The 27,272-nt window shown below is 40.1% G+C and overlaps 1 protein-coding gene across 1 annotated transcript; it reads right to left on the bottom strand.

The window, feature by feature from the left end:
* Positions 1-19,846: 19,846 nt before the first annotated feature.
* Positions 19,847-26,306, bottom strand: LOC122645564 (formamidase-like). The gene is made up of 7 exons (XM_043838870.1): positions 26,022-26,306; positions 24,737-24,974; positions 24,390-24,580; positions 23,088-23,323; positions 22,421-22,664; positions 22,210-22,317; positions 19,847-20,141 (listed from the first exon to the last, which is right to left on the bottom strand). The coding sequence occupies exons 1-7, from the start codon at positions 26,238-26,240 to the stop codon at positions 20,019-20,021; spliced, it is 1,359 nt and encodes a 452-aa protein (XP_043694805.1). The 5' UTR covers positions 26,241-26,306; the 3' UTR covers positions 19,847-20,018.
* Between the last annotated feature and the right edge of the window lie 966 nt (positions 26,307-27,272).

Raw genomic sequence — 27,272 nt, 5'->3', positions numbered from 1 at the left:
TTAAGACCTCTCCATCGACATAACGCCCCAAGGGGATTGAGCCCTATAAAAGGGAAGGTAACACCCCTCACCAAGGATGGACAACATAAAAGATAAGAAACAGTACAAAATTCTTGAAACTCTCACTTGTTTTATCTGTTTGCTAGAGAAACCTAACTTAGGCATTGGAGAGTCCCTCGCTAGCCCCCCAAGAGCCCAACGCTCACCTCCCTTTGCCCATTTGTTGTGTTGTGCAGATCTTTTACCCTTGGTGGACCCACTAGAGGTTTCTTGAGCAATAAATTGGCATCGTCTGTGGGACCGATACTATTTAATCCAACCCACTTGATTACCCTCTGTCAATGACTGAGGTGATAGAAAACTTAAAGCCCAGTTCCTTCCGTAGGAGGGGAAGTAGCCATCCTCCCAGAGGAAACACCAGCGGAACTAACCGCCCCAGGAGAATAGCTTCACAGGTAGAGCAACAAGCGATTCAGGAAGATCCGACCATAGAGCTGGTGGCGCCAGTCCCTGATGATCTCCCAGAGGGACACGCCATCCCAACAGTGGAGAAGCTACCACCATCACCACCTGTTCTGGCTATGATGATACCAAAAGCGTTGGATCCTAGCACTCCGTCCACTAACACACAAATTCGAGACTTGCAGCTCCAGGTCCTGCAAACCAATGCCTTCCTTAGAGACATTTTTAGGCAGGGAGGCCCTGCCAGGTTTCCACTACCACCTTTGTTATAACCGCATCCAAGACCCTAATATATAATGGTGAATTATGCCACGAGGCGAGACAACAGCGTATGCCGGTGAATTATTTACGATGGCCGTTAAGCCAACTCATAAGATCGTCGATCAATACACTGGACTCGCGGTTGAAGAAAGATACCTTAACCGAGAGTGGGGAAGATTTACGAATGGTGACTTCCTAGATTACCCTCCTAGCACTAGCCCCAATAGCGAAGAGGATTGTAAGGAGAACCCAGTGCTCGCTTGCATCAACAAGTGGTGCCTTTATGCAGTATGCATTGAGAAGAGACTTCTGTTCAGGGTTCAGGAGTTAGCCCTCGATGAAAGATGAGCCTACATTGTAGGTATGGCCCTTGTCCTAGCACTCATGTGGTCAGACCCTCCTCAAAGCCCTTGAAGTGCGCACCAAGGCCCCGGTGACATTCATTGGCCATAAAGCCCTTTTAGCTACAACGGATTTACAAACGGACCCACTATTAGTGAGTTTGTCCGATAATCCGTTCATGCTGTTAGGCCTGTTCGTGTGTTTCCTAATGTGGGACCCACATCCCCATGTTTCAGACCTAATGGCCATGCCCCCGAACATGGTGGACCCCACTCCTAATCCCCCTACAATAGTTGGAACTTAAATGTGGGCCCACATGGCCCAAAATCCATTTTAATGAGAAATGGACTTATAAGGAGCCAGCCAAACAGGCCCTAGTGGACCACTTACTATAAATAGGGTTTGACTCTATTCATTGGGCAATCAATGCCCTAACCTACCAAAACCGTGGAGGAGTAAAGAGAAGAGAAGAAAGAAGGAGAAGGTGGAGAGAGAAGGTGTTGCCACTTGGAGGGTTTGGTATGGGCATCATCTTGCTTAAGGTAAGCTCACTTATACTGTTGCACTCTCTCCCTTTTCCCACCAAAACCCTACTGGTTTGACCCTCCCTTCCTTGGACCAAATTCTTGGACCCAAGGTCTCCTCTATGGTTCCCTTGGTGGCTCATCCAAGAGCTAATCACCCTCCACCTCAAGCCTAAGAATCTCACCTTAGCTTGTAGCCCTTGAAGCTATTAGAACCTATACCTAGGGTGATATAATGTAGACATTAATGGACCCAATGTAACCTTCCCTAATCATCAAAAAGGCCTTAGAACCCAAAGAAACGAATTTGGGAATGTTAAAATCTTCAAAAACTTGGTTTTACCCTGAACGGATTCACCAACGGACCCAGACATTGGGCCTCCGTTCGAGAATCCGTTCAGCCCATTTTAACACTTTCCTCTCGGGTTTTTCATTACTGTGAATGGATTCACCAACGGACCCACTAGGTGTGCCTCTGTTCGAGAATCGGTTCAAGGTTTTTATGCAGTCTAGTATGGCAGTTTATGGGATTCTTTGTGGGACCCACCTACACTCTTTAACAACTTGTTCACGCATCCTTAGGAAGTCTAACTTTTGCAAGGAGCATGTACCAAAGCGACTTCTTTCAAACACCCTGATCGACACACGAATCTTTGGTGAGTGGGTTTGGGCATTGTTTGGGTTTGCCTATATACATTCATTCATATATATATTGCTATTTGCTTTATTATGAACATGATTGCATTATTGCATCTATTTCTTATATGGCATTGATGATATGGATGATGATGTGGACTGTTATGGGCTATGGTGCCGGGAAGTACCAGTACCGGAACCCCAGATTATGTGAACTTATAAATTGCATGTCATCCTTACCTGTATGCGTCATGTTGGGCTGGTACCTGGGTGTTAGATGGAATGGGACGTGGATACACCCAGAGTACCTCTCGACATGATAGGATTCATGTAGTATACCTGTGGTTTGGTTCAGTTTCCTATGCTACGATCTTTACCAACAGGTGTTTAGGTGCCTGTGGAGAGTTAGAGAAGCCAGTCCAGGGTTAGTAATAGTTATTGGGGTCTGCCTCTGGGTAGTGATGACTACAGTCGACGTGGGCTCCATTCTGATAGTTGAGGTTGCATTGTGGTGAGCATGGAAGGATCCATAGTGTTTTCCCGAGTTACTACAATAGCATATACCTTGACTTAGCATTATGTGTTAGGTGGTAAATGAATTAATAATAGCATGCATCATGGACTATTTGTGCTTTGTGTGTATGTGCATCCCCATCCCCTCACTAGCTCGGTGGAGCTAACCCCTGTGTATACACTCTTTTTAGATGATGATATAGGTAGTGGTTGTCTTGCTGGACTTGAGGTTGAACCTTCAGGATATGATGATATTGGAGCTGAGGATCCAGAGGCTGTGATTGAGGAGCACGACGATGGATGCCCCTACGATGATTATGCTTACGGAGCACAATGATTACTTGGGTCTTGCTCCCTTTTTTATTCTTTTAGGCTTATGAGTCTCGTACAAACGTTTCATATATCATATTACTTTTGTGTAGTTATGTTATGGTCAGTCCGAACATTGTGTTAACTTTATTGTATCACCTAGTGATTGAACATAATGTAACTATTCCCTTAAACGCTTCCACTTATATTTGATATTTGGAAATGTGATATTTACCTTCTTTCTATACTCTGATATTAATGTGATATTGATGTTAGTTTAGGGCTGTGGATTGGAACACTATATCTGTGATCTTAGTAGCTTAGTGGGATGCCAATCACCCCCTTTTATTATTATTATATTCCTATTGGGATAGGGGCATGACAGCATGGTATCAGAGCGTGATGCTCTGCACCAACTGTAGTCTAGCAGAGACTCTTGATTTACGCTACACAATTAGGGTTTAATTTAAAAGCTTCTAAGAAGATAAAATGTTGTGTGCAAACTTAGGAAGAGAACTCTGATAGGTGTGGAAGCCGATGACATAATAAAAATAATAGGAACAATGGTAGAAATAAAGAACCATATATATATATATATATATATATATATATATATATATATGGCTTCGGACCTCTCTGAGAGGTGAGTACATCATACTTTAGTTCAAAATAAAACAACAAAATTACAACTGATAATCAAGTTCTTGAATAAAACATAAAAACTATTACAACTTAAAGAAAAGGAACATGTTGAAAACAGAAGGTGATAACATGGATCCCTAGATTAGGACTCCATGTTGTAGTCATCAGAGAGCTCATAAATGTTCTTGCGAACATAAGCATCCAAACTGGCGACGTGGGTTTCCAAACCTGCACTTTGGTGTCTAAGGAGTCAAATGTGCTCGGTGTCGGCCAACTCCCCATGTATGCGTGCAAATCCCTAGGCCATGTCAAGACCCAGCAGTCCAATGGCATCCATCACTGCATCCAAGCCAATGCCTTGTGAGGGGCCAGCTGAGGAAGAAGCACCTCCAGTGTGTAACTCGGGCTAGAACCCCTCATCTTGATTTCTCTCATTCTGATTCACCCCTCCTCTTGAACTACCTCAGGAGCTACTAGCTCACCATTGCTGTACTCATCAAGTTATAGTCCCATCCTCGCGTTGGAGCTAAAACTAAATGCCTCCTTTGTAGTGGTCACTCTCTTCTGTGAAGTCCACTCCAAAGTGAGTAAAGATCTTGGTCAAGAGCCTCCCATAGGGCAAAGACACATGACGTCGAGCGAAAGACATAACTTGATCCATGCTCATGATAATGGCGTAAGAGAGACACAACCCCTCTCCAATATGGAGACAATTTGCCATGTAAGCCATAAAGATGGATGGCTCTGTGCTGTACAGGGCAGCAGGTTGGTTTGTACTAAGCGACTTAGTACTCTCTGAGACGGGCCAAATTTGGTCTCCTTCACCCTGATCTGGTAGCGGCCATTGGTGAGTGATTCATAAAGCTCCCTGTAGCCCTGGGGGGATATCAAACTATTGGTATCCCTTGCTGGTGGCATGTAAATCCTGTCTCCTCCTGTGGGAACCTCAATGATGTTCCCCAGCTCCACCTTACTAAAAGATATGGGAACCCCTTTCACTAGGGTTATGAGCTGGCAATGTTCTTGACCTTCGTTTACAGTGACCAGGTTGGCATAGAAGTGCCCCATCAAGTTGGGATAGCAACAAAGAGAAGGTGCTAACATTGAGGTCCAAACAATGCATTGAACTTCTCTTCCACTTAGAAGGCCTTGAGGTTTCTTAGCACCACATTTCTACCCGTCAAGATTCAAGACTGGTCTCTAATGAAAATAACCATTATATATCTCTTCCACCTCAGCTAATGTGAACCAGAGGGCATCGAAGTCCACTGGTGGAGGTGGAATAACTGGAGCATTCCTTCGTCCTCTAACCATTTTGATGACTTGCCTACACACAAGAATCCAAAACAAGACAATGGTTATGACTAATGAGGATAAAGACTTAAATCCCAACAAATGAAGTAAATAATAAGTGGTAATGAATAGAAGACTCAAATGCTTATCATATTACTCCTTTCAAAAATACAACAACTAAGAAGAGGTTAAGTTCTAGTAACCACATAAAGAAATTCTAAATGTAAAGATAGAACCAATAATTCTATATTGTATCAAGGCATGATGACATTCAAATATATATATATATATATATATATAATAAAGACAGCAATAGGGAGTTTAATCCCCTTAATAAAATGTCAAGAAAAGGGGAACTTTGCTTCCTAATGAATTTAAACAAAGGTACTTGAACACATTCAGATGTGAACCATTAATGAAAGACAATTCAAGAGCTAATACATGTATAAATTTCCACACTTAATCAAGAAGATGTTCGAAGGAACCCAACCTAAGGGAAGAGTTTACTTTCAAGCATTTACCTAGAAATTCATCTAAATAATCCAAAGTATGTCTAGATTTATTTAACCAAAACATATATAAAATTGTTAAAGGAAAATGAACAACTTCATGCTTTTAAGCTATTTTCCCCAAAACATTAGTAATTTTTCGGTTTTGGGTTTGGTCTATCCAACTCTTGCATGGATTATTGATTGGTGATGTTATGTGAGGTTTTCCACACTTGAATTCTGGGAGGAACCACATGGTTGGTGCCTCATTCCATGATTTTCCCCAAAACAGCAAGAGGAAGTTGGTTTGGGGTTGGGAAAATTCGGTTTCACAACCCTGGGATGTGGAATGGAATGGTAGTGCTTAGATGGGTGATGCATATGGCTGATTTCCACAATTGAAATGAGCAGAACATGCCTATTAGTATTACATTCCCCAACTTACTTGAATAGCAAGAAGAAAAGGAGAGAGAAAAACCTAGAACTAAGAACAATAAAAAAGAGGAAAAAAAAACAGAGAAGTAAGGAGAGAAATCATACCTGGAATGGGTTTGGAAGTGAAAATGATTGAGTTAGAACACCCAAGTGCCAATATTTTGGAATGGAAGCACGAACGGGCACAATCCTCCTCTTCCTTGCTCTAAGCTCTATTCAAAACAAAAGGCCCAAATGAATTTTAAAACTCGCGGGCTAGGTAATTTATAAAATTCCTCGAACGGACCCAGGCATCGGGCCTCCGTTCAAAAATTCGTTGTGTCACGCCCCAGACCACCCCCTGGGAGGATTTAGGTAAGTGACCCGGATATCCTACGATATCCGCCAATCCCCAAGGATCCAGAAGCAATACTTACATGTCACAAACCACACAATGAGGATAAAAAGATAATAATTGAATATCAGAGTGCAACGAAAGATCGAATTACCCATAGATAATTTATATCATTTATAATAAAATCCTAAATACCTATATTATACCATATACATATCCATTTATATTCAAAAAGTACATTATCATGGTACACTTCTTGAAACAAAGAAACTCAAATAATAATAAAATTTTCGTAGATGAACAACATGAGGAAGATCTATAGTTCCATCAATAGATTCATCATCCATTGGCAAACCAGTACCTGCAAAATCACCTAAAAGAGAATATACAAGAGTGTGAGCTCCACCGAGCCCGTGAATAAAATATAAACCATGCATACACATGCAAGCATAACCATGAGCCTATATGAATGATATTCATTGTTATTATTAAGCCACCTGACAGACAAAACTAAGGCAAGTATAGTGCTACTACAATCCCCAATACATGAAAGAGAATATATAAGAGTGTGAGCTCCACCGAGCCCGTGAATAAAATATAAACCATGCATGCACATGCAAGCATAACCATGAGCCTATATGAATGATATTCATTGTTATTATTAAGCCACCTAACAGACAAAACTAAGGTAGGTATAGTGCTACTACAATCCCCAATACATGTATCCTTAGTGCGGGCCTCTAACTCCTTCCTGCGATACACCCATTGTGTTGTTGGAGAAAACCAGTCGGCTCTAGCATCCCTTCCCAAGGTCAGCCCGATCGGCCCTCTAGGTTACCACTGTGCTACCACCAGAACTATTAACTGATGGGCCAATAGGCATCACCTGTCCTAGTGACCCGATGAGTCAACTGACCGAGCAATGCCTTTTAGGACATTGGCCTCACACTTTTGTGGTATCCAACACCTAAACCCCTGTTGGAAAGGGTTCATACCACGAGTGATGATACCCTAACCAAATGCATTCTATTTGACATAGTATGAGTCAAGTGGTGTCAACCGTATCCCATTCTACGGGCTACCACCGGCCTCATTTTCAAGCCGGCTACGGCATCTAATCTAGCATTTTCACATGTATAACATTAGCATTCAATTTGAATAGCCAACAGATATGAATCATAAATCAAATAGGAATATAGGCAACTTAAATAAATAAATACAGTAAAAATTGTTGTGTTGTTGTCATTACTCATCAGTAATGTTACACCTACACCCATGGTGTAATTCCACTCACCTTGTGCAAATCTTGTTTGTCCTTCAGTCGGCTCAGTCCTAATCGGTGTCTGACACTGCACCTCGTGTTCGAGGTTATAACCTAAGTTAACCGGACCATTAGAACCTGTTAAACATTGTTTCAAATGGGTCTTGGAGTTCCAGGATTGGTCTAGTTTTACTCAATCATTGTTCAACAATTATGGGAACAGTAACATGGTTCCTTTCCCAGGTTTGGCTTGGGTTACAGTGTGGATTTCTGACCCCTTTTTGGGTCCACTAAGACACTCAAGGCATGGTTATTAGCAAGGATGGTTGGGGTAGGGTTTTAGAGTGATTTTTATGCCCCCCACACTGGCCTAGGCCTGCGGGTGATGGTCCAATAGGTTGAGATCAGTTTTGAACAAGTACAGGAGCATTGGATGGTTCACTGGACATTTGGACCAAACATCCAGTGCGTCATCCAGTCCCTTTTGGACACGGGTTTCCTTGCTCAGGACTTGGCTTTGGCTGCTGGATTCATCCCATTGTCAATTTGGGATGATATCAAGGGGTAGTATAGCTTATAATTAAAATAATGCAATGGCTTTGGTGATTCCTAAATAGGGTTTGCCAAGTGGTTGATGGGTTTGGGTTCAAACATCAAACAATTCAAGTATGCAAGGCTGAGATTACACATGCAACCTCACAAACTACCATAATACACACAACAGTAAACATGCACATGCATTACAACCAAGATCCTAAACCCTAGTATGCAAAACACCTCATGCATGCAAAGATCCATGCTCCTAGCTCATCATTTATGGGTTGCATGCATGATCAGGCATGAAATCTAGCTAGATGCATGGTTGGAATTTAAGATACATATATTAGTAAGCTGAGATAGTGTAGAATCATGTAATTTTCCTAAAACTAGGCATGCATGGATGATCCAAGCAGTCCTGGAGTTCCAGGAGGTGATTCCATAGAGATTTCTACAGAGACAAGCTATATGGCTATGGTTCTTGGGTCCAAAATCGGAGAACAGAATTTGGGTCAGGATTTTAAGAGTGGTTTAGGCTTGGTGAGCTTACCTTAGGCTATGGAAGAATTCAACCAAGGCTGCTCAAGCCACAACCTCTCCTTCCTCTCCCTTCTCCTTCCTTCTTTCTCTCTTTCTTTCTTTCTCTTTTCTTCTCTGCTGTTAGGAACAGTAGGGAAACGAAATAAGGGCTGGGCCCTCCTATTTAAAGGCCAAAGCCCACTAGAGTCTATTTGGCCTAAGCTATCCCATGTGCAAAACATATTTTTTCAATCAATTCTCACCATCTTAGCTGTATATGTGGGGCCTACATGGTTCCTAGGCTGGGGAAAAGCTTCCATAAATTCTAAGGTATGATTCTAAGGTGTTTGATAGCAATGCACCAGGTCCTCACAAGTTTGGAATGGAAAAATACAGGTTTCAGCTTCTCTGGAGCTTGCACTAGACCTTTGGGCCAATCGTCCAGTGCAGCATCCAGAGAATGCAGCACTGCTGAGTTTTTGCTGTGGCTTCCACAGGGGTTGGTTCCTCCATATGGTACCTCTTAAGAAAATGCAGCTCTATGAGTCTAGTTTCTGAAAAAATTGGAATTAAAGGAAATAAGGTTCGTATGATGGAGTTATATTATTTTTATTAAACAAAGGTCAATTTGTCCAACAAAAGGATTCGATTCTAGACAGCAACTTGAAGTGAAATTTCAGCTCACTTAGAGACATAATTGGATAATGATTCCTTTTAAGGAAATGCAGCTCTATGAGTCTAGTTTCTAACAAAATTGGAATCAATTCAAATGAAGTTCGGATTATGGAGTTATGTCATTTTATCTAAGCGGGGATCAATCTGTCAGAGTAGCAGAATTTATATTTGTGTTGAGATTTAACATGCATGTATGGAATTGAGTTCTCATCATCAAATTAAACATGCAAGTTGATGTTTGGTCTGAAAATACTTTAACTCAAACATTCAAGGTGATGAGGGTCATCATTAGTTTAACCTAGAACTAGGATTAGGTCCTATGGTTGGGTTTAAGCATGCATGCAAAGGAATTAGGTTTATAATTAACCCAAAACAAGATAGAACATATGCAAGCATGATGGGTGTTAACTTCTTATCTTTAATTCCAGAATACCAACCAACCATATGTTTAAGAATAAGTTGGGAGAAAGAATTTAACTAGATTGGGGTCTTTACCTTAGAAGTTGGGAGCAACTTGATAGGATTCCAAGCTTGGCTTCTCACACTCAAGCTAAGTTTAGGAGCCTAGGCCTCTCTTTTATTCTTCGTTCTTCCTTAATGAAACAGTGTCGAATCACCCCATTGTTAATGTCTTCGCCTATTAACCTTCCCTAAATGTTTCAAAGGCCTAATGTATCATGTACTCGGGTAGGGCCCTAGAAATCAAGGGATGGTACCTATCTTAGGCTGTACATTTGATGGTGAGCTGTATAGTGACAAGGAGTTGGTGTTTGCCTCCTTAATGGTATGTAAGTTCTCACCAATGGGGCTACCTCATTAAATTCAACCATGGGATTACTGCACCACAGTGTACTGGTAGCTTTGACCTCGGATTCCAGACCTTCAACAAAAATTCAAATTAACCCATATTTTTGGGCACGGGTTTAACATTCCCCCAACCTTATAAAAATTTCAACCTCGAAATTAAACGTGTCTAGGGATTTAAGTTGATGAGGATACTTCGACCGGCTTTCATCTTCTCATCAGCTGGACGTTCCTTGATCGAGGCGACTACTCCACAGTACCTTTACAACAAGATAATCCAATTGTGGAGATTGTGCTCCGCACATCCCATAATCTCTTCGGGTTTCTCTTGACAGGTCATGTTGGCAGCAAGCCCAAGTGGTTCCTAAGTCAAGACATAAGTTAAGTCCAGGAGGTACTTCTTCAACACCGATACATAGAATACGTCATGGACTTCCACCAATCAGTACGCCACTGGTCATGATTCTTGGATTCAACTTCCCTTTCTTATCGAACCACATCACCCCTTTGGTTGGTGATACCCAAGGAAATACCTGATCACCCACGACGTACTTCAAGTCCTTCCATCTCGTATCAGCACAAGTCATTGCTTCGATTGAGCTGCAAAGGTTTGGTTCTCAAACATATCCACCTCCCAATAAGTGATTTAAATCGCTCTCGGGTTTGGTTCATCCATTGTTCAGCATAAGGGCCTAAGGGAAATCTAACTCAAACATATACCTTAAGAATTTGTAAGATTGAACTATGTCTGCATATTTCATCCAGTATCTACACTCCTATAGTCTTTGGTCGTAAGGCATAAGTTTAAATTACTTGTGTTCACACGGCTTTTCCTACAAATACTTTCACTTCTGGTTTTCCAATACTTACTCAACTTTAGGATGAATTGGGATATTGATGGAATTCCTATTATTCACCCCCAATAACGGAGGGGACATTCAGTGACCCATTACCCCCTTCATACCTATTGTTGAGCAAGGTTTTGTCAAATCCTTCAGTTCCAGTTTCTTTCTGTTCTCAGCTGTTCTTGGTTATACCAACGCCCATTTTCGTCCTTTTCACCAACTTAAATTCTTCACATCTATTATTTACTTCCAACCACCTAGTACACTTCACACTTTCTTGAATTCTGCCTAGAATGTTCTATTCATTTGGTTTGCGGTATAACGCTTTACGAAGAGCTAACTACGCGCCTATAGTCTTGTTCCCTCTAAGTTCTTTGAGGGTACAATTCTCTTATCAACAAACTTAGTAGAATGAAAGAGTGTGATGCACTATAATCAAATAATGCTCGAATAGGTGAGGATGATATGGATAGAGTACCTGTCGTCAATCCGAATTCGCCTCAGCTTCCCCTGTGGTCAAGGCATATACTTACCCTTAAACTCTGTCTCTGTGGGGCTGGAAGGCCAAGCAACAGACTGGAATGATGGGTGTGAATTGTATCTCTAGTTGGCACACTCTGTTGCTATGTGTCCCAGCTTGTTGCACATGAAACACCTGGTGTGTGCAGTGGGGTGAGGAGAAGCCTCATTCGCTTGACTCGATGCCGGCCGAGGAGGTTGAAAAGTTTATTCCATTTCTGGCCTACTATCCTATTATGGCTGCTCTAGATAGATGACATTCAGATATGACATGTACTTGGCTCCACAATACTGGTAAGCTGTGGCCATATGCCCCGATCGATTGAAGACGCAACATCAATTGTTCAACTTAGACGGCCAAGGCGCAACGGTGAACTGTGCTGATTGGCTAGGTCGATTTGTATCCTCCCCGTCAGAGCATGCTGGAGTCGAATCAAGAAAGGGTCCTCTGGGAGCCTTATTAGGTTCTCCAGACTCTTGCGAGTTCATAGGTCTCTTCCTAGACCCATGTTGTGTTATGCCCTCAACTACTAGTTCATCCTTGACAGACTTATTGGGTACAAGTGGTGTGTCAAATATAGGAGAAGTCCCTGGTACGGCACGTGCTCGCTTTGCAGCTTGAAGGTGTGCGTTCATGCAAGTCATGAACTGTTGCTGCTGCTGTTGTATTACGGTTACTAACTGAGTGGTCATATTGGCTAGCAACTCTTGTTGTTGTTGCTGGATTTGCAACAGGATTTATTGCTGTTGTTACATGATTTGCATCATATTGGCCATGATGGTAGCCGCCTCATTATCAGTCATAACAGGGGGAGGTGCAGGTGCATGAGCTGGAGGGGCCTCAGGTGCAGATGCAGGTGGAACTTCTATGTTCTGAGCAACAAGTTCACTGGGAGGATTAACTAGAGGGGTAATAGGAGGACATGCTCCACAAGGAATATTTCTGTTGGATTGAGTTTGCACCATAATTGCTTTCTGAAAAAAATTTAGGATTTAAGATTACTTGGACGCAACAAAAAGATTCAACATATTTCATATATTGAGGCAACATTTACGTACTCGAATTATTTGAATGGAACGATTTGGAACAAGAAGTTTGAAATGCATGGGTACGACGTTCTTAAGGCAGTGTTAAGTAAGATATGCACCCACATGCCCCTAATTCAGGCACTGGATTCAGTCTGACCATCGATGGAGTAAGATTTCGACACAGGTTGTTTGAGTCTGGAAGTATTCTATTTCCCTTTTAATTACACAAAAGTCCTTGGCTGTCAGGGTTCGATTATAATACAGTTGGGTATGTAGTTATCTACGATTTGTTGATTATCATTTTGAGCTTACGGTTCAACTCAAGAGTAGACCTAGTTTTAAAATTTCTAGAATATAAATCTTCTATTTTATGTTCATGTTTGTGCCTGCTTATTAGTTGTACTTTCGATTATGCTATATTTGGAAATAGAACTTTCGATTCCCTTCCTGAATGTAAAAGCTTATGCCTCTTCAATTATGATGTTATTGGCTTTTGCATCTGGCTAGTCTCCTATTGTGTTTTTCTATTTCTTAATTTTTGTGTTCTCTTGAAATTTTTATTTCCTTGTCTCTAGACCACCCACCATCCTACTTCCGTTGTTTGTGAATGTAAATAGAAGTCCTCGATCACTCTGGTTTGCTGTCCTCCATCTGAAATCTCTTCAACATTTCCTTGACATACTTCATTTGAGATATGAAGATGCCACTACTTTTTTGGTTCACCTGCAAACCCAAGAAATAAGACAGTTCCCCTAGCATAGACATCTCGAACTCTGTCTTCATCTTCTCTGTAAACTATTTACATACCTCATCATTTTGTCCACCAAAAATTATGTCGTCGACATACACTACAACCACCAGTTGACTACTATTCTCTGTCATAACATATAAGTTGCTATCAACTATGCCCTTCCGCAGTCCCAACTGATGTAAGTAGGTGTCAAGTCTAAAGTACCAGGCTCTTAGAGCTTGCTTTAATCCATATAGAGCCTTCTTCAATCTACAAACCAAATCTGGATCCTTGCTAATCTGAAAGCCATCAGGTTGCTCAATGTCCACCTCTTCTTCAAGGTTGTCGTTTAAGAATGTTGACTTGACGCACCTTGAACCCCTTGTACACTGCCAAAGCTAAGAACATCCGTATGGATTCCAAGCGTGCTACTGGTGCAAAACTTTCATCAAAATCAATCCCTTCCACCTGAGCATACCCTTTACACACAAGTCTGGCCTTGTTTCTAACCACTTGGCCATCTTCGTTCAACTTATTTCTGAACACCCACTTGGTACCTATGATGTTCTTGTCTGTCGGTCTGGGAACTAATTCCCATATATTGTTCTTCTCTATCTGGTCCAATTCTTCATTCATTGCCTTGACCCAGTGGTCATCCTTACATGCTTCCCCAATGGACTTGGGTTCAAACTGTGAAAGCAAGGAATATTTAGCAGCTACTCTTCTTCTAGTCTGCATACCTTTTGCTTTTGGATCTCCAAGAACTTGATGTGGAGGATGAACTTTCTGCCACTTTCCATCTTTTGGTTTGCCATCTCTCTCTGTCTCTGTATTAATCTCAGAAGCACCTTATCTGTGTCTGACTTATTTCCAATCTCAACTATCTCATCATTATGATTCTGACCTTCTACAACTTCATCATCAACAAACTCCTCAAAAGTTTGATCTTCTAGCTCTCCTGGTTTAGAGTGGGGCAACTGTTCATCAACTTTTACATCTGAACTCTCTACAATCTTCCCCAATCTTTTATTGAAGCATCTATAGGCCTTGCTTTTTTAGGAATACCCTAAGAAAATCCCTTCATCTGCTCTATCATAGAATTTTCCAAGGTTGTCCTCCTTTCTCTTAATGAAGCATTTAGATCCAAAAACTTTTAGGTATTTCACTGTGGCTCTTCTCCGATACCATAACTCATATGGTGCCTTGGACTCATTTGGCCTCAATAGACATCTGTTCTGGATGTGCACTGCAGAGTAAATTGCTTCTTTCCAAAACCTCCTGGCAACATTATTTTCAGTCAACATTGCCCTTGCCATCTCCTGAACGATTCTGTTCTTTCTTTCCACAACCCCATTTTGTTGGGGGGGGTCTTTGCTGCACTATGTTGCATTCTTATCCCATGTTCATTGCAGAACTTGAAAAACATATTCCAAGTGAACTCTCTCCCTTGGTCTGACCTCAAACACTTGATTGTCCTTCCTGTTTCATTTTCCACTCTTTTCTTGAAGATCTTGAAACAATCTAGTGCCTCTGTTTTGTCCTTAAGGAACATAACACAGGTCATCCTAGTACACTCATCTATAAACAAAATGAAGTACCTCTCACCTCCAACTGCCTCTATCCTCATGGGTCCATAGATCCGTATGGATCAAGTCCAAAGGCTTACTTGAATAATGCTCCTTTGACTTGTATGTGGCCCTAGTCTGTTTTCCATTCTGATATGATGCACATACATGATTTATTAAAGACTTGATTTTGGGTAAGTCTCTGACTGCCTTTTTCTTACTCAACTTGGCTAAGTTCTTGAAGTTGATATGCCCTATCCTTCTATGTCAAAGCCAACATTCATCTTCTAGACCTAACATGCATCTATCTTCTTGTGCTTCTAAGAGAGTATATAGGTTTCCTGCTGTCCATGTACCTTGTGCTACAGTCTTTTCGTTCTTCATTTTCTTGATCAGGCTACCATCCTTAGTAAACAAGACTTCATTTCCCTGATCACAGATCTGACTTACACTAAGTAAGTTATGCTTTAGGCCACTGACATATAGCACATTGTTAGACTTTAACTTGCCTCTGTCAAGCTTTACCATGCCTCTGCCTTCTATCTTTGCACCATCATTGTTTCCAAACCTGATAGATCCACCCTCAACTGATCCAAACTCAGGAACCTGCCTTTATCACCTGTCATATGAGTGGAGCACCCACTATCAAGAATCCACAGTGACGGTTTACTATGTGCCTTAAAAGCTATCTGGACAATTAATGAGATGTTGTTATCTTTCTTTTTCTTTTCAATCCATACTGCTTTATTTGCCATTGTGACGGGTTCTCTTGCTTTCTTGCTCTAACCTTGTTTCTATGGGGGATTATTGTTTAGTTTTTTGCTTGGTTGCATCTGGGATGAAAGTGTGGTCCTACATTTTCTAGCAATGTGTCCCACGCTGTGACACCTATACCACTCCACACTGCTCTCTCCCAGTGGAGCAAACCTATTTCTGCTTGTGAACACTATAGGCTTGACCTGTCTCCTACAATCTGCCACTTTACGCCCATAACTGTTGCACCCATAACAGTAACCTCTGAAGCTCAATCTCTGCCAAGAACCTCTGTCCCTCTGATAGCTAACTGATGTGTGGCCTTCTCTGTCAACATTTTTCTTAGTAGTCTTCACAACTCTAAAGCCTCTCTGGTTCTCCCTGACAAATCTCACAGGGTTTCTTGCCGTTCCTGTGCCTTTGGTAGTCACTACTTCAGTAGAGCTTACTTTCACATACCCCCAATGTAGAGATCTCTGAAAGCTTAAAATTTCATCTAGCACATTTTCATTTGTCTTGCTAGATGGTGGAATATTAACATCAATTGATTGATCACTATCTCCTTGCCTTTGGATCCCAAAATAGATGCTTGAAAAGATGAAATTACAACTTCTTGTTGGTTCATCTTTTGTACATTCTCAAGTTCAATCTTCAAACTCTCTAATCGTTCTTCAAGAGTAGTGCACTCTTTTGCCTTAGATGAGAGACTGATGCTCAAGTCTTCAGTTATTTTTCCCATTTCATCAATTGTAGTCTTTAATTGACTTACCTATTCCTCCTTCTCCACAAGCTGACTCTATAGATTTTTTATCTTCTTTCTGGCACCCTTAAGTTCAACTAGAGAAGAATACAACTCTGATTCTAGGTCATACTCAGCTTCCTGTTCTTCTTCTTCTTCAGACTCATCAGTAGTCTTATGTTGCACCTTGTCTTCAAGTGTCATAAATAGAGTCTCAAATGACTCATCATCTGATTCAACATCATCATCTTCTTCAAACTCATCTGAAGAAGACTTGCACTTCTTTGATATGAGATTTTTCTTCTTGAAATTCCCTTTCCTAGGGATGAACTTCTTTTTGCCTTTCTTGAACTTGCTTTCTTGGGTATCTTCATCATCAAAGTCTATACCCTTGCCTTTCTTGGGACACTTTGAGGCAAAGTGCCCAATTCCACCACAATCAAAACACTTCAAGGGAAGTTTTTCCTTATATATGCCTCCACCTCTTTTGAGTTTCCTAGCCAAGTAAGCTATTAACTCATCGTTAGAATCCTCATCTTCACTATCTTCCTTGATTTTTAGTTTCTTCATGGCTTTAAAGGAAACCTCCTTCTCAGTAGACTTGGGCTTGACCATTCTCATCTCATAAGCAGTTAAAATCCCATGCAATTCATCTAGACTCAAGGTGTTTAAGTTCTTTAACTCTTCTATGGCAGATACCTTGGGGTTATAAAATTCAGGTACAGATCTCAAAATCTTCTTAACAACAACTGCATCCTTGATCTCTTCTCCTAATCCTCTGATGGAGTTTATAATTTTATTAAACCTGCTCATGAATTGCTCTACCGACTCTCCCTCAGGCATCTTCAAACTTTCAAATAAGTTCCTGTGATGTTGCAGCTTGGCCTCTCTAATTTTTTCATCCCCCTCATGGGCACTTTTAAGTTTGTCCCAAATCTCCTTTGATGTTGTGCAATCGATCACTCTGGCAAACTCGTTATTCACAAGAGAGCCTAGAAGTGCATTTACTGCCTTAGCATTTATTGCCTTAGCATCGTCTTCACACTTCTTCATCTCTGTTGCCTCTATAATGTCTGTGGCGGGGGGATTGTATCCATTCTTTACTGTGAGCTAGACTCCATAACCCAGAGACTTCAGGTAAGCCTCCATTCTGATCTTCCAAAAGTTGTAATTTGACCCATCAAATATAGGAATCTTCCCAAGCATTCCTCTTCCTTCACTGGATGCCATCAGTACTAAATCTCAGTCTCAGACCCAAAACTGTTAAATCTTTTTCCTTGGGAACCTTGTCTGATACCAATTGATGATCCCAGGTTGACACTGAGAGGGGGGTGAATCAGGGTCACTATAAAACTTTTCCAAACTTGAATGATAGTTCTCTATCACTGCTCTCTGAAACACAAACACTGCAATCCCTGTATCTCTGTTTGACTACCCTGTGCACACATCGACTGGCTTAGGGCACCCCAATTTGACCAGTCTACAGTTCGTGTGTTACCTTGCCTCACAACCAATGAATTGGCTAGGCCTCCCATGTAAACACACCCATTCTACAGTCAGATAACACTCCAACACACATATATAAAAATAGCAAAGAAGAGACAATATTTAACGTGGTTCAGCAGTGTGCCTACATCCACGGTACAATACCCTAATCAGGGTTTCGTATATTGCACGATACTCAACTAATTTTAGTGACTACAATCACTCAGGAACTTCAATCTTTACTTCGGTTTGTGCAACCATACAAACGAGGCAACAACCCCAATCTCTATGCAAGCCCCCACTTGATAGAGTTACAATAGGATTAAAAATTCAACAATGTAAATCTCTTCCCAAAAATTTTGCCAACAAGGCTTACAAAGGTTCTATAGGCTTTCAACTCGAAGACAATAACCAAGAACAATAAATTGGGATACTAATGAGGATTACCTCTTTCAGGGTAATAGCACAGCAAGCACCTCCTCTAGAATGTCCTCAAAAAGGCACACGACTCACAACAAGTACGAACTCATGAAAACACCACCTTCTTGCTTATTCGTGCACACCTCTCCATCTGAGCAATTTTTTACATTTTTTTTCTTCTTATAGGGACGTTCTCCTCCTCTCTATGAATCCAACGCACTTTGCAGCACCCAAATTTGAGTTCGGATGGCCGAGATACGCCTTTCCGAAGATGGATGCTTCGAAATAGGAAATAGATGGCAAATCCATAAATAAGAGGATTTCTCATGACAAACAGAACATAGCGAAGCCCATTTTGATGTTGGTGGAGCATTAATTTCTCTTGATGATGTCATACTGATGTCAACACGCTTTTGAAAATGCATTTTTACTTCATTGCAAGGATTTGTGTTTATGACTTCAACCACTTAGAATGCACTAAATGGAATCTCCATCACATGTGAATCATATGTATCTTACACTGGAGTAGAACCTTGCATATACACCAAAACTCACATCACTATGGTGTGACGCACGTGAATAACAAACCATGTTCCAAGCCACTAAAAAGCCAGGCGCAAGCATCTCCAGCGCCAGCCCTTCTTCGCCCAACTATATGTCTTTAAATTGGAATCCGACCCATAGATCTTGATCCAACGGTCCGAAACATTCTGAAACTTCACCAAATTAAATGAAAATTACTGTTTACAGTATACCGCTTAAAAAAATAAGCCAAAATTTTGGCTAAGTATGGGAAAATCGTCCTTCTCCAGATTTGCTCCGTTTTCATGCAACGACATAAAAATCTATGTAACTTCCTCGTACGACATCCAAATGATGCAAGACCAGTTGCGTTAAAACCGTAACTCGACGAACTAAAAATATTATGAAGTGTCCTGTACCCAGTTTTGCCATTATCACTTCCAAAAATAGCTTCAAAGTGGAACCCACTGCGTGATCCAATGAAATCACAGCTTTTGACGTACGAAACCTTCACCTGCTACTTCGGGCCTGTGACAAACACTTCTTAGGGACCATATATACTGCAAATAATCATCCTCCATGCTCGGATTTCGTTGTAACTCTGCCAAATGACCAAATTATCCTTGATACTATGTAGAAGCCCGTTTGACCATTCCAGCTCTACCAAACCACCAATAGCTGCTGCTACAATACCAATATGACTGGTAATGTTGCCAACAATGACAATTCAACATGGTCCTATCCCTAGTCAAGAACCGTTTGGATGAAAACCCATGGAACAAAGTTATAAGCCTGTAAATGAATTCATGCAATAATAATAAAATTAAATTTATTTATTCCAAATTAACAGGGTTTGATAGACATAATCCAATAGTATGCTGACTTACACTGGGTTGTGTAGGACCGGAAAACTTGTTGAGTTCATCATGTATCTGATATGTATCTTTTAGAGAAATATGAGTAGGTTGCACTATATCCATACCTGATTAAGTGACCTGAAAGTATATGACAGTATACTAGTATAGACATCTGAATGTTGTAGAAATAAATTTTATTCATTAAAGGAAACAATGGAACATTCATAAACAAAAGAAAGAAATTTAATGTTCGGTTTGGCTTTTTAGCATTCATCATTTATAGTATTAGAAGTTTCTACATTAAATCACCTTACAATATTTTGTTTTATTTTATTTTTTTGATGGATTACAATATTATATTTAATTACCATATTAGTGAATGATGGCTCACAAGTATGGCTTTTGCTATCTCTTATTTTAGGTTTTCTAGGATACTGCAGATCCTCTTCTGCAGACATAGGTTCTGTGCGAAACATGAGTTAAGACTTCTTCAAGCTCTCTTGGTTCCTTTGATGACGATTAAGCTTTGTCACTGAGGTTCTTTGTCATGGGCAACTTTCCATCATAAGTACATTTCAGAACATCTGATTTCCTCACCACTCGGGGTCCCACTGGTACATTTCCAGGTTTTGGCCGAATATCCTGTACACCTCAAAATAATCAAATGGATAAAACAAAAGAAAGCAAGGCTTAAATATTTAGGCATTATATAAGAAATCTGGAGTATGAAGGTTCCAACATGGATTGTGTTACATGCTTAACGATTTGGAGGATCCAGATGCTAATCACTCTTTTGGATGAGCAACTATATGAAATTGTACAAATTAGATAACGTAAGTCATCCAAATTACATAAATTTTTTTATGGGTTGGGGCGCAAAGGCCCTGCTGCTTCCTATTTTTGTTGGATATATGTTTCCATCAAACCCGGTTTATTATTTATTAAACCGTTTATACATTTTGGTTTAATATGATCATATGTGATATAAGCTCTTTGAGCATTATGCATTCTTAAGTTTACACTTAAAAATGGTAGTCAGGACTAGGGTTTGCGTTGGACTCCTTTATCATAAGGTCATCAAATTGGGTATGCCTAGATATGTTGACGTCAGGGTACGAATACGAATATACATATTGATGTGTATTGATAAAGAATCTAATGATGTCGATTCTCTCATGTGTGACTACCAGAGATGTAAGTTTTGGGATAGACATATGTCACCGAGACCCAGAACTTGAGAGGGCCTTGTCATTGCAAAATGTGAACGTATTCTTTAGTTTATCAATGATTGAGGTTCATAGAACCAAAGCCGATATTTTGGGAATGAGTGAACATTTTGTGAGTGAAAGAGTCACTCAACATGGTCTCTACTGTTTGATTAGGGAACATCAAAGAGAGGTTGTCTGTGGATGGTCAGATGAAAATCAGGATCCTGCACCGTTTTGAAAATAATGTGCAAAACTTATTTTCACATAAAACGATAGAATATATGTATGTTTTTTTTATTAAAACATTTAATCATGTTTTGAGGATTCCGATCAAGTACACAGACGTTTTGATATGGAAATGTACTAGGGAATGGGTTTGACAGTATTTGCATACATTCCATAATGACGATGTTTATTAGTGGAGGGTTGGTATATCATAAGATGTTATTATTTTTTTTTGTAAATAATAAGATGTTATTATGTAAGGGTGTTTTTGGGATTTGCTAATTAATTAATTGATTTATTTAATTTAATAGATGTGGTGCCATTATCTTATTATCCATTAAATAAAATAAATAATTAATTATTTTTCATGTAAGATTCCGCTTCTTTACCAATTAGAAGCACACTAGGTTGGGATAGATTCAAGTCAATCAAGAGGAAAGAGAGTCAGACTCTCACAAGGAAAGCAAAAATGGGCTCTAAACATATAAAAACCGATTGGGGAGGGGGGTTGGAGTCGGCCAGAGACTCTTGGCCGAATTCTCCCAACACTCTCTCTCTCTCTCTCTCTCTCTCTTTGTCTATTCTCCTTCTTCTTTGCTCTCTTGTTTTTTAGGGTTAGTGTTTGGTGAAACCCTGGTGTTTTGAAGCTTTGAAGAGACATCGTATTGTCTTGGAGAACCTTGGATGCACTAAGAAGGTTCAAGATTGTCTTAACTGGTGTGCTGTTGGAGGAAGAACCCCTTTCTGGAGGAGGAACAACACTTCTGGCTCTTCAGGTTAGCAAATCTAATAAACTATTTTGTGATTAATCTTATTTGATTTGATATTCATGGAATGTGAAAAAAACCCAAATCAATCTCTTTCCGATGTGCATTTGGGTGTGGGGTGTTTTCGTCTCTTACATGGGATGGTTGAAGATATGTTTTTCTTTTTCTTGTCTTTTCCCTAATTCTTATGGGATAAGAAAGAGATAGGTTTGGTAAATTTTGAAAACCAGAATTTCTTATGATTGATTTCTCATGGGACTCAATTGAGATGATCCCACGGCTTCCAACAATTTCACCCGACATTAAAGCTCTGGATTTGAGGAACGAATGGTTTCCTATATATATTTCAAATACAAATAGAGCTCATGCACCAAATTGCTACTGTAACATACTATGTTTTTGCAATTTGAAAAGGCTGTAGAAGATTAAACTATGGAGTTTAGAAATGGAAATAGGCATTATCCTTCATTAAAATAGCAAGCAATTTTATGAAGGGGAAAACTTAGCTACCTGATCAAATATAGCTGTTGGAACTGCAAGAGTTGCACAGGCATTGGGAGAATCAACTATTCCTGAAATTCTTCCTTCGCAAGGGCATGCTGATAGCAAAAGATAGACCTGACAGACAGCATTTGATATCGAAGGTGGTTAGTACAATAACAAAATTCCCAACGTGCCAATCCCCACCCCCAAAACCCTCTCTCTAGTGCAGAACTTAGACCTGTTCTCTTGAATATCCGAATTTAGAGATATAGTCAATGGCATTGAGTACTGCACGCTTGAATGCAACACTTGCATCAAGATAATGTTGCCTTCCACTCTCGTCTACACTGATACCTTCAAATACCAACCATTCTGAGAATCTTGGTTCAACTGGGCCAATCTCAAAGATTGGGCTTACGTGAAGAGGAGTTGGACCCATCGGTGTGAGGTACTCGCGCATTCCATTCCTTATGATTTCACACCTGATACCAAAACAATTTTATCATTGATCAGCCCTAAAATTTGAAAGAGAAGTAGATGCACAATTTTTTATATACAACATGCAATAACTAAATCGAGTAAAACCAGGTAATGGTGAGTATTGCAGGGTAAAAGCAATTGAGAGAAACTCCCAGGAAACTATCAGTGTAACACATTCAATTCATGGCTTCACTTCTCTCAAAATTTGTGAAATGAAGAAACATGGTCTTTTAGTGTTTTTTTTTATAGGAAAATTGCAGAAGAAATTTCAAAGCAAAACAGTTTGAAATTTTGAAAACTGGAGATTTGAGGATGTTGAAGGTTGATGTTTCCATAACATAGTTGAATCCTAGAAGTATATTTTATGATTAAAAAAAAAATGGTTCACCACATAAGTACAGAAATTTGATTAATGAGGTAAGTACTTTAGCTCTAGAAATCCATTAATCTCTATTGCTCCACAGAATGAAACTTCACCATCACCCTGGGAGAAGTGCATGTCACCCGTGCTAAGATTTGCTCCATCTACAAATACTGGAAGGTATATTTTTGAACCTGTGCTGAGATTCTTGATATCACAATTTCCTCCATTTTCTCTGCCAGGAATTGTCCTTGCACCCTCCTTTGCAATTTTTTCCCATTCAGGTGTTCCCTCTTCAATCTGCATATGGCTTCTAAATAGTTAGAATGTTTTTTGTTTTCCCATATGATATTAATGAATCCAACGAAAACCAGACATGTCTAATTAGATGTGTTGTCTATGCTTGTTGAGATTAATGAATCCAACGAAAAACATTAGGTGCAGAGAGTTCCTCAAGTATATGAAGGAATTAAGGACCTAAACATACCGGTTTCGGACTAGAACTCTAAAACTCTCAACAGCTCGACACTCTCCCTCATGTCTAGCTTTGGCATACCCAACTTTACACATGGACAAACATCTTAAGGAGAATAACAAAGAGACTAAATAAACATTTGCCTTAGTATTAGGGGTGTAAATGAATAGCCGAAATCCATTTCCGTATCCGTTTAGCAGTATCCAAATCCGTCCGAAAACTAAACGGATGCAGATACGGATAGGCTATAGCTATCCGAAAAGCTGTATTTACATGTAAACGGATAAAATATCCGATCCGTCCGTGTCCGTATCCATTTAGCACTATCCGGATCCGTCCGAAAGCTAATCGGATTCGGATGTGGATATAGCACTATCCGAGTTGAATCCGATCCGTTTACATCCCTACTTAGTATGGGCTCTTATAACATAAGACCTGATAATTTTTTTTGTCAAAATAAATAAAGATTTGCCTTAGTATGCAGTGTGTTAGCAAATCAGATTTCAACCGATCCATGTGCCCATATGGGGCCACTTCTAGTCTCCTACTCGTACTCAGACATGTAAAGAGAGAGTGGAAGTAGGCTGTAGATATAAGAGACCAACAACCACTTCCCTTGTGTGGGTGCGCAAAATCTCTTTTAAGTCTTTTTCTTCCTCTCCCCTTTTGCATGAGTGCATCTCAAGTGCTTCCATCACTGCTCTTAGATCTGGACTATGGAAGATCACATCTGTTGCGATCACTTATCGAGTTAGACTATACGAGTTCTCTCCATTCGCAAGGTATACGTTTAACTGTCAATCAAGAACTTTTCGATCCATCTCCGCTGTGCTCGCGACATCGTTCAGGTAATCCTAAATGTTGTCCGTTAATTAAGACAGTGAATCATACCTTTCCAAGAAAACAACTTTCTGGTGTTGGCAGCAACGCAAATGGTCGTTGGTGCAGGACCTCAGACAATGTCATAGACTTGTGGCCTTTTTCTACAAGTTCTCTTTCCCTTTCATTCCATATATTTAGGAGTTCCATTGACGGTGCAGTGCCAATAAGTCCAGGGTGAGGGATACCAGGAAATCGTACACCTGCCAAGATGAGATAACATGCAGGGGTATCATATATAATATCTGACACATATTGAACCAGTCCAGAAAACACTCGGGAGTTTTTTTTTTATTTTATTTTTTATTATAAGTCAACTGTGTGTTTAAGGGAAATGGAAAATAGGAAAGAGAAATTACCAGGTATCTGAGGGGAGTGGGCATAGATCCCATCAAAATACCAAATAGCTTTTGTTGCGGAAGGGAAATGATCGGTCAGAAAACTACCGCCATGTTCTCTGTCATGTGATGCTGTATAACCCCATTCAGATCCCAAAAGAAGACCCAAGTTGCAGATTTCAACTGCAAGAAGATCACCTGGCTTAGCTGCCACACCCACTTTGTCTAGCACTCGAATGGGTCCGCTGAGATAGTGCACCTAGACCAGTTTCGAATGGGCCATGATTACTAAGATTCTTATTGGGGACAGGGTGGAAATAATAATAATAATAATAATAATAATAATAATGTGCCATATGAAGAAGTTGCAATGATCTATAATATATCATTTTTATAATATATATGTGTAGGTCATGGTGTCAATTGAAATTAACTAAAGGGTAAATTACAGATCACCCCTTGGTTTTCAATCGAAACTCAGATCACCCCCTGGTTTTTGAAAAAACTCAAATGTCCCCCTCTACAGTAATGGTGTTAGTCTGTTGTTAGTTATTGGTGTGAAAGAACTATTTTACCCTTGTATTCAAACATTATAATTAAAATTTACAATACTACCCTTCTTTCATCTTTAACATTGGTCAAGGGTAGTTTAGGGATTTAAATTTATTTAACTGGCTGACATCATCACTTAACAGCATAAAATTGTAGGGACTAATTTGTCATTTTGGGATCTAAACCAAGGGGTGATTTGAGTTTTTTCAAAAATCAAGGGGTGATCTGAGTTTCAATTGAAATCCAAGAGGTGATCTGTAATTTACCCTTAAATAAATATACTAGGAACATGAAGAATAGGTCTAAGAACTTTAAATTATGTTATCATCGATAAGTAAGTGGCATAACTGATGATGGATTCGTCGAATTCTTTTTTTATGGTTACGATTAATGACAAGACAACTTCTTAGCGACTTACTAAGATTTCCAAAGCAGAAGCTTGCACAAGCTGCCGAAGTTCAGAGGCTTATATTTCTCATATAACTGTACCCTATCATACTTGTATGAACAGCCCTCACAGATACATATGCCTAAAGAGTATAGTTTAGGAGAACTAAGAGATCTTGAAGAAATTTTAGTTTATTGTGAATTTGGTTGTCATGGAACTTTGGAAGTCTCGGATCTCCCCCCAACTGATTTTTTGTTCAAAAGCTTTCTTAACTAAACAAGCTCAAGCTATGCCCACTTCATCACTATTTTGGTCTGACAACAATTGCAAAATTTTCAAAAGAAAAAAAAAAAACCTCATACTTACAGCAAAGAGATCTGTGGCGTTTAAATCAAGAGCAGTATCATTGTCTCCAACGGCTCCTCCTCTACAGTCTACCATCTCAACTCTAAACACCTCACCTTCTGTAACATCTGCAACAGGGAGTATATCTGGGTGCCAACGGTTGTGAAGAGGTACCTTCTGCTCCCATGGCTTCTTTGTCAGGTCTATGGGAACTACTAGTCTTGGTGTAGTAGGAGCCATTACTGAACCAGTGTAGGATGAAGAGAGAAGATATCTGTTTGTCTTTTAAATTGACTAGTATGCATATATAATCTGATTTGGCTCCTGTCCTGCAGTGGCGGGAGCTAGATCGTTCAACCCATGAAAACCACCTAAAAACAGGGGGGTGGGGTGGTCATTTCACACATGGGGCCCACCTGGGACCCACCTGTGAAATGACCACCCCACCCCTGTTTTTGCTGTCGTTTAGCTGGGTTGGACGCTCCAGCTCCCACCTCTGCAGGACAGGAGCCAAATCCTATATAATCGATGACAAAGTGGGGGTAGCATATTTTTCTCCATTGGTCCCCACCAACATCCAATAAAAGACAATGTTTATTGACAATTTTCATGGTTCCCAATAAACTTCACATATTAATTCTTCCGACGTCTGTTTCATATTAATTTCCAACAGTGCATGCTGCACGCTATCCTGCAAAACTAGTATCCAAGAGTGACTATTGTCGATCCAATCATCAATCCATCAAGACCCATGCATCTTCAATACGGGGTTTGTGCCTTTCTAATATGCCAAGCTAATAATTCAGCTTAGTGATGTAACTTTGGATCATTAGCTTAGTTTATTTTTTTTTCTCCAGTTACATTGAAGCAATATATATTTGTTCTAATCTTCTTTCGTATTCTTTTTGTAGGGAAAATGTTAATAATGTGCAGCGGCAGTGGAACCTGCCTGGCTCACTTAGGAAGTGTTGGTCACAATATTGATCACAGACTGGTTGTTGGAAGCACGGGCGTGCCAGAGTGACCAGGACCCAAGGGATATAATTGATGAAGAATGTCGGTCTGACTTCTACCAGGAGAATGTGAGTTGTCCTCCTGCCTCAACTAAGGACTTTTAGTGAACACGAACTGTAATGCCAAGAAGATTTGAGGAAGAGAAACCACATGAACAAAAGTAACTGAGGAATGAAATTGAACTGATTGGTCACTTGAACGACTGTGCACGTATGAGTGATCCCTGAGATGGATTGTTACACTAAGATCCTAAGATTG

Source organism: Telopea speciosissima, chromosome 11 (genome assembly GCF_018873765.1).
Source record: "Telopea speciosissima isolate NSW1024214 ecotype Mountain lineage chromosome 11, Tspe_v1, whole genome shotgun sequence".
NCBI lineage: Eukaryota > Viridiplantae > Streptophyta > Magnoliopsida > Proteales > Proteaceae > Telopea > Telopea speciosissima.
The sequence above is the reverse complement of the archived record's forward strand: the minus strand, read 5'-3'. Positions and strand labels throughout refer to the sequence as shown.